General features: G+C 22.9%; 2 protein-coding genes across 2 annotated transcripts in view; one reads left to right on the forward strand and one right to left on the reverse strand.

Moving 5' to 3' along the window:
* The window catches only part of FG379_002155 (uncharacterized protein), a gene marked incomplete at both ends in the record, with an annotated part of 4,337 nt that extends 125 nt beyond the window's left edge, over positions 1-4,212 (forward strand). Inside the window, 2 exons of the mRNA XM_067328024.1 lie at positions 1-2,918; positions 3,005-4,212. The exon at positions 1-2,918 is cut by the window's left edge and continues 125 nt beyond it. Of these exons, the coding sequence (XP_067183563.1) occupies positions 1-2,918; positions 3,005-4,212 (4,126 nt within the window). The remainder of the gene's footprint in view (positions 2,919-3,004) is intronic.
* Positions 4,213-4,216: 4 nt separating this feature from the next.
* On the reverse strand, positions 4,217-8,725 carry FG379_002156 (uncharacterized protein; the record flags this gene model as incomplete). The annotated part of the gene is made up of 1 exon (XM_067328025.1): positions 4,217-8,725. One exon carries the CDS (start codon positions 8,723-8,725, stop codon positions 4,217-4,219), a length of 4,509 nt encoding a protein of 1,502 aa, XP_067183564.1.
* Positions 8,726-9,832: the final 1,107 nt, after the last annotated feature.

Consider the following 9,832-nt stretch of genomic DNA (forward strand, 5'->3'; position numbering starts at 1 on the left):
TAATAATCCAATAATCTGGAGATTTTATTGTCATAAATATGGATTTGTACAATTTAAGAGCGATGGGATATGGTGTCACAACAAATATGAATTAATTCGTAGTGGAAATAAAATTGAATATAAAATAAATAACTATGTAGAAAAAAATCAGTTACGAATAAAGAGATCATTTATTCCAAAAGAGGAAGTAAAAGCATACCGTATAGAATTTGGAAATGATGATAAGTTTTTGAAAATATTGGAATATGATTGGTGGAAAAAAGATGACAAGATCAACAGTAATGCTAATAACAATAACAATGGTAATTGTAAAACAAATATTGATTTTGTGCAAAATATATCTAAAGGTAAAAAGTTATTGTATAAATGGTCGGATAATGAAACAAAGGATACAAATATAGATATCTCATTTGCAACAGAATTAGTAAACTGGAGACTTGTATTTTATATGAACATTTTAAACGAAAATGGAAATCACACATTTTGGCTTAGAGTAGGTGATAGCATAGATATAATGACACCTATAACAACCGTTAAAATAGATCCAAAAATATATAAAGACATGGACGAATCAATATCAGTAAAAGTATGCGAGCTTGCAAAAAAGATAAAATATTTATCTACTCTACATACATGCCGTCATTTTATACGTTTACCATGTCCAATGAGAATAAGAGAGATACTAATAGGTGGGAGAATTGGAAATATAATAACATCTGAACCAAACTCTCAAGGAAGGTATTTATTAGAATTGCCGATTGAATTAATACATAGTACAGATGAAAATGTCGATTTGCTAGATTATAATTGTAATTCTGTGAATAATGGAGCAAATAACAATGAGGATGTTGCTTTAAACAAAAACAAATTGCAATTACCAACTAATATACTTAGGAGTAAAAGATCACTGGATGATGGATGTCTAAATGATTTAGTTTACGAAAAAAAAAAAGGAAATATAATAAATAATTTAAATCGAATAGATATATCAAAGTCAGGAAGTGAATGCAGAGAGAAAGAAAGAAGGATCAATTTAAAATTAAATTATAATTTATATAAAAAAATATCATTAACAAATGCCTTTATTTCATTTGCATCAAATACAAATTGGAAAACATCATTGACACCAAGATCAGTGTCTGTTTTTAAACAATTGAATTCAGCTGGTTCAACAAACAATAATTATAAAGATAAGGATTTATTTGTTGAATTATTGATGAGTGCACAAAAGAAAAGAGAAAATAATGAAACGGGTAATAATGAGTTATATTTAACAAATATATATTCAAGTAATTACAGAACGCATAGCCCAATAAATTGTACTACACCATGTTCTGTTATAAATAGAACATGTAATATTGAATTTCATAATATAAAAGAGTACTTTGATATGTTATGTTCAAATTCAATAATATTTAATATGTTTGCAACGAGTATAAACCTTCAATATTCAAATTTTGAGTCTGAACAGAATGAATATTGTTGGTGTGAATATCCTAAAAGTCTCATAGGTTGTATTTGGAAATACAACCCAGTTAAATCTAATATAAATGAAATTAAGAGTATGTTATTAAATTCTGTAAATAATTTGGATGGTAATTTATCAGAAAATACTAATATTCATAAAGTTAGTAATACAAATGATTGTTATATTGGTAGTAGAGAATTATTGGAAATAATGATTAAGGTGAACGATATTTCTGGTAATGAAATGTGGAGAAAATATTTTAATACGAATAGGTTATCATCAAACAATAAAACATTCATTACGCTAAAAAGGGATAATTCTTGTTTGATTGACTTAATCTGTTCTGTAATAAGTCATATCAGCAATTATTATGAGGACCATAATTTTTATCCTATTGTAATATTACAAGGATTTGGATGGATAACTCAATTTAATAAAGATAAAAATAAATTTAAGGAAGAAGAAGTTATTAAGAAAGTCTTTGGTGTAATGAAAAACTCAAAAGATTATAATTTTATTAAATTAATAAGAAACAACATACAAGAATTGGTATCAAGTTTAAATGAAGATTATTCATTTGTAAATGGTGAATTGATTCACACTATAATTAAAGATTATTCTATTGATAATATAAGTTATGAATTAAAGGATCAAGTAAAAGCTATAGGTGATTTGGTTATTCCAATTTCTTGGACATTAGATGGAAAAAATTTATATAAAGTAGCAATATTACCATATACAGAAAAAACTATATTTAATCAAGAAAATGAGGTTTATATTCAAAACTTATCCTCATTTTTGACATTATCATCTTTTGAAGATATTGATTTAATGTCAAAACAAAAATTTATAAAATGCAAGGTAATTACAATCAAAAGGGAACTTAATAGATTTGATGATGATATATCAGACCAAAAAATAATTGATGAAATAAAAAAATTTAACATTAAAGATATATTAAATTTTATTAATGAGCTGTTTGGAAACTATAACCAAAATGTTAATTCAAATAGCAATAGTAACAGCAGATTACTTAATAATAATAACTATCAAGTATCACATATAAACACTCTTTTTGTAGATAATACTTCGATGTCAATTGAGAACAGTGAGGATGAAAATGAATTATGTAAATTAAATATGTTTATAGAAAACGAAAACAATATTATTCCAAAAAATGACAATAATAGTAATGGTAACAATAATAACAATGATAAGATTTTTTATGATTTAAATAGTCACAATAATAACACTAACAAATTAAAACTGAAAAAAGGGTATGAATATTTAAAATACAGTAATTATGTTAAGATTGCTATATTGAATAGCTCAGAGGATACAAGACAGTTTGAGTTTAGTTCAAAAAGATCAGATTTGGTTTTAATTGGCACTTCTTTAGGCAAAGTTAGGCTGGTTGATAGATATGAAGATAAAATAGTAGGCGAAGAAGGTAAGTTATATACTTTTACTTTTTTGAGTAATAAATTTAATTCAATATGTAATAATATTTACTAAATTTACAATTTAAATATATAGGAGTTTCTATAAGTCCAATAATAGGTTTAAGTTGGTTAAATAACCATCCAGAGTTATTTATAGCTGGAAGTTGTTTATTAGGATCAATATCAATATTAAGTATGAAAGAGAATCCATTTTACATGGATGAATTATTAAATAGCGACAATAATAATGAAATAAGCAGTAATTATATCAATAATATTTACTATGATAGTCATAATTACAACTATGATAATAATAATAATAATAGAACAAGTAATATAAATAAAAAATATCCATATATAATTAAAATAGAGAAACAAACCAAAGCATTTCCACAATTAAGTTCAATATCTGTCAATTCAACAGATGACTACTTTTTAACGAGTGGATTTGGCAAATCAGTGGCATTATATAACGTATATTCAGGTTCATTTATGAAACTAATGCCAGATATGCACATGTCACATATAAATATAGTTAGATTTACAAATTATCATCCACATGTATTTTCAACGGTATCTTTTGATTCAACATGTAAAATATGGGATTTAAGGCAAAAAATACAAGGAAATGATCCTGTAATTAAGTTTGAATTGCCATGTATGGCTATAATGTCATGTTTTACACCTAAAGATGACTTAAAAATTGTGGTTAGTGGAATAGATGATTACATGAAGCAATTGGATTTAAGATCAAAAGTAATATGTAAGAACGACTTTAATATTCCATCACTAGGTGATGATCATAGTTTTAGAAGATCTTTGTACAATTCTAATGGTGATATTATTTATACTATTAACACAAAAGACAAATATATTAGAGGGTATAGTTCATTAGACAGTAATTTGTCATTTAATTTTAACCTAGGCCGTTTTTCAGACTATTTTAGTATAGAAAAAATAAAATACTTAAATAATAATGAGGTTAATATAAGTACCAACTATAGCAATATTGAATTGATTGGATCAAAAGTACATACATTTAAAGAAAATAATTCAAACTCAGAAAGTATAAATAACGAAATAACACCAATCAGTTCATTTAATAATCGAGTACGAATTAATGAACAAGATAGTATAGATATAAATGTTCAAAATAACATAAATTTACAATCAATTAGAGGGCATCCCATATTTGATGATATTTGTGGAATATTAGTCACTGGATCTGAAGAAACAGTATTTTCAAAATCGAAAATAGCACTAATAAAATTTAATAATGATGAAATTAGTAACATATATTAATTTATTATTTTGATCTATTTTTCTGATCAAAATTCAACACACTAATGCATTTTTTCAATTCAAAATGTGAATTTTTATTATTGCTTGTTATAATGGCTACTTTTGATAATTGAGAAACTTGAATCAAAAAATTTTCAATAGCAATTGAAAAATATGAATTTGAAGTATTATCTTGAATATAATCTTGCAGAAATAGTCTTGAGATCAATAAAATATCTTGTTGACTAATTATATTATTATTCAATGGATTATATTCATTGTCACGATTAATAATAAATTCGAGAGATTGAAATGCCTTGCTTAATATAGCTTCTGGAATATTTATAGTAAATATTATTGTATCATGACTGATAAGTGAATCATTTTGTTTATATTCATTTGAAAATGTATTGCTAGAATTCTCCTTACCTAGTTCATCCTTATATTTAAAAATGAAATCAAAACAATCACTATTTGACCTTATAATGCAACTAATTGCATCTTGTATTACATTCTTAACTAAATTTGTATGTGTTAATAATAAATATGAACTTAACGGAGTTGATATGTTCATATCACTATTCTCATTTTGAGATATATTCAATGGATCAAATGGAAAATATTTGCTTGAATGTTTAAGAAGTTCAATAACTATGCTTTGAATTATATTCAAGTGAAAATTTTCGTCATTCAAATTCATATTAGATAAATTGTTACTATACAGTTTTAAATATTTTTGTATTATATGTAATGATTGTTCTAATACATTTGAATTAGGATAGTTTAAAAACACAATAAGTAAATTAAAACAAGATGATAATAGTCTCTCGTTATTATAAAATATGTTTGATATAATAATATTTTTTGATTGAAATTTATTTAATTTCATATTACTTCCATCATAATTATTACATTTATTTGAATTGTAGTTTTTATTGTTTGGTACATTAATATGAATTTGATTTTTATAACCTGTAAAGAATTGATCTATTATTTTTAGTACTTGTTGCGATATTTCGCACAAATCATTATAATGTGAAATATATATAGTATTTAATAAATTGTTATCTTTTAAATCCTCAGTAAAATCTCTAAATGGAATATGTGTTTTAAATAATATTGAAAAAGGATCTTCCATAGGTAAACTACATTTTAAATCGCTATTTAAAGACGTTAGTAATATATAACTTTGGCACTTCATTAAATTATCCCATTCAATATTTAGTCTATTAATTATATTCGGAATGAAATTTGATACAAATACGTTTTCAAAAAATAATACAATCTTATAATCATTTTCGGTACATCTTGGGATTAAATTAGGAGAAAGTATTTTGGATAATCCATTTTTTATTATTGAATTTAATATATATATTGGCGTTGTTAATATAGGTTCAATCAGAGTCTTTGTAAGTAAGTTTAAATATTTATTGTCAAAATAAAGGCCAGAACAAACAACAAAATTAATGTTACTGTTACAATTATTATTTTCACTTAATACAATTTCATGGTTAGTTCCCAGTGTAAATATGTACACAATTATTTTTATCAATATATTTCTAATTGATGAAGTTATCCTCCTAATTGTATTTATATTCTTACTGAAAATATATTTATATGATATTATTTTCGATAACTTTTGTATTATTTTATCATTTATATTTTTTATATCACTCCTATTTATCCATTCTTGATCCGATATCGTATTAAATACATATAAATAATTAGATAATACATTATCTTCTTTATTTAGATTAAATGAACTTATCGAACTGAATGTAAAAAAAAGAAAACAGATTGACTCAAATATAGTTAAACTTATTTTCTCTAGTGGATGCTTGAATAATATTTTTTCATCAATTTTATCGATAAATCCACCTGAATATGCTTCTAAATAATTAGATGGTAAATTTACATTTGAAAACAATGAATAAATTAAATTCAAAGAATTCTTTATTTGTAATAAATTATACCAATTTTCCTCGGAAATATCATTATAATCAATTTTTAAAGCATTAATTAAAGAACCAAAACTAAATTCCAAAAATGATTTATTAAGTAAATTATTGATGATTAAATTATTATTATTGTTATTGTTGATATTACTGTTATTACATATATTTAATAAAAACTCAACAGAGTTATTTGAAGCAATAAGTGAGAATTGATATATTTCTGAATAGTTACGTGTTGCATTTGTTACTGCTATTAAAACAGAAGTTAAAATATTTTTTTCTTCAATAGTTAATTTCTGTATATTTAAAGCCTGTTTTATTATATTAATTATTTCGGATATATAATTTTTAAATAAATTTGAATTATTTATTAATAATTTTGAGAATAAATATCCTGATGTTTTTCTTAATTCCTTGCAATTATTGTCATCTCCAGAATATGATAAATAATAAAGGAATGTTTTCAAGTAGTATTCAATATTCACACATGAGTTGTTTGTATCATATAAATTCTTATACCAATCTGTGCAAAGAATTGAAATATACATTAATGATAATTTTCTGTTCTCCAAATTAAAACCACATAAATCTATTAAATTTAAATTAAGTATGCCATTTATTAGACTATAGAATGAAATTAACCATTTTTTAGTTTTTTTAATATCAGTTTGATTAATTAGTAAATCCATATAAGACGATGATAGATCCAGGCAATACCTAGCACTAGTAACATTGTTATTATCATTTTTATTGATATCATTGTTTTCATTAGTGATATGAAAATTTAAACGCGTTATTGTGGTTTCAATAAAAAAGAATATTACATCTAATATTAATAGTTTTTTGCAACTGTTTGGATTTGAATAATTATTATCACATAAATGTTTCTCACATTTTTTATTAAATGTCTGCGAGCTTAATATATATGTTGATACGTTTAAAATTGTTTCAACAAATGCATTCAAAGCAATACCACATTCAAAGTCAATTAATGAATTAATAAGATTAATTATTCTATTCTTTAATGTACCAAATAGCTTATGAAAACTTGAATTATAACAATTAATTGAGTCTTGAATGGTAATTTCAGACTCATTGTTATTATTTTCTGTATTTATAATGTAGTATTGATCATATAAAACCGAATACTTTGAAATAATATATGAATAACAAAATATTTGAGATGGAAAGTGTGAAAACACACTTAATTTTTCTGAATTAAGTTTATTTAATGAATTAATTAGCATATTTGATATAATAATATTCCATTCGTTCCATTCATTTGAAGTATAGTTTATAGATGGATCTCCCATTTTAATCGATCTTATGAATACAATTACAACAAGTATATCTATATTTAACATTTCTATATTATTAAGAAATATATTATTCTCTTTATGAATATTTTTTAATATATATGTCATAGATGAAATTGATAAATCACATATTAATATACTTGGATGCAATGACAATAAAATACAAGTATTCCATATATGTATTATTGTATCATATTTATTGCCATAATTCTCAAATATTATATTATCTGGGAACTTAAGAATATAAATGAATGTTAATTCAGTTAAATCTTTAAATAATTCAGTCAGACAAATATGCTTCAAATAATTATCGTACTTTGGATTTTCGAACATTAGTTGTGGATATAAAACCATATTTCGAACTAATTTAGAAATACCAATAGAAAATCTATTTATGTCCTCATATTCTAAATTATTAAAACAATTTTTTTTTTGTTTTTTTAAATTATACATGAGATAATTTAATAAATCAATCATTTCATCATCTACATTTAAATTATTAGAACTCAGTAATATATTTATAAGTAATTCATCCAATTTTAATTTAATTAAATGAGTTGAATCGATTATATTTGTTAAATTTTTAAGTGTATAAAAACAAAGTTTAATTCTATTTATAATAAAATTATTATTATTATTATTATTGGAATAAATGTCATTTTTTGTTATTAAATCAATTATTTCCTTTATATCATTACTTATCAAATGTAATATTGGCTCAACTTCATTTCTTATTCCGTGTATAATTGAAACTCTAGCTTTTGAATCTAATTTTAAGTTTGAACTTATTAGTAAACTATCAATTATTTCATTAACAATGCCAAATATAAGTCTTGTTAATTTATCAACTTTAATATCTAAATTATTTTTCTTTTTTATTATATTTCTTGACTTTAATATATTGTTCATAAATATTTTCCATGAAACAAAGTTATCATTAATTATTACTAATCCTATAATATATGAGAGTTTTCTAATAGCAGAATTTGAATATATTAATAATTCGTCCATATTACAAATATTATTATTGTTAGCACTATCATTAATAGCTGCATTATATTCTTGTATAGATATTAAAAGTAAATTATTTCTTATTCTTATTTTTTCTTGATTTGTGAATTTATCCCATTTATTTAATATGTACTTTTCGAGTATAGATAATACTATAAATTCGATATTTTCCAAATAATACTCCGAAATTATCATCTTTTCAACTTTGTATTTTGTTATTTTAAGTGTTAATAATACTATTTCATCTATCATTAAGCCTTCATATTTATGTAATTCTGTTAAAAACTTTTCATCATCTGATTTTCTTTCATTTATTATTGGATTTGATGTTTTTATTATACTGTCTATTACCTAAAAATAATTAATATGCAAAATATTTACTATTACAATTTCATTATTATACAAACTTACTCTATTTGCAATCTCCTCATTCATTTATGTATATGGAGTAAAAGAACACAATTAGAAAACAGTTGAATAATATTAGATTGAATTATCAATATGCTATTAAAGTAATAATAATAATTGATATTACTATTATTTTTAAATGATTTTCAAATTAAAGTCTGCTATACACTTTCTATTTGGCGGCAAGGTGTGGCTAGTGTATAGATTAAAAATGCATGTAGTAACTAATATAAAGATAATTTAAACAATTGTTAATGTACTGATACAAATTATGTAGGTAAATTAAGCATACAATAATTAAAGGGTGTAAAAAATAGCAAGTGGTTAATTACACATAATTTCAGTCTAAAATTAAGGAGAAGTGATGTATATTGATAATTGCAATATCAAATATTTAGAAAGAGATAAAAACATGTTCTTTAAATAGATTTTAATTATTAAAAGCAGACAAATATGGACAACCAGTGGTAATAAATATTAGTGAATCAGCATAATGTTAGCATGTTCGTCAATTACTACTTTAATTTATGCTTAAAGAATGAAAACTATTTTAAATATTATAGAAATCAAGTCCCGCCCTTTGACCACATGTTTGAGGCTCTAATGCAAAAAGAAATGATAGTTAGATATTTGAATAAAAATAAAATAATCAAAATCCGTGGGATAAGCAAACATATATAAAAGTGTGTAATTTATTAATGTATATATATATTTACATACTTTTTACACGAATTCATTTAAAGACTAAGTGATAACAAGTTAGTGGATTGTTTTTTATGAAAATAAGATTTGTGTGACTAAGATACGGGTACTGATATTTGAAAAAAAAATTACATAGCAAATTCAAATATTAACGTTGGAATAATAGTAAATATAATACTCCGATTATAGAGTAATATGTGCATTTATTAGATAAATATGCAATCATTTTTTTTATTAGTAACTATTTAG

The sequence above is a fragment of the Cryptosporidium bovis genome, assembly GCF_009768925.1.
Source record: "Cryptosporidium bovis isolate 45015 chromosome Unknown contig_3, whole genome shotgun sequence".
NCBI classification, from domain to species: domain Eukaryota; phylum Apicomplexa; class Conoidasida; order Eucoccidiorida; family Cryptosporidiidae; genus Cryptosporidium; species Cryptosporidium bovis.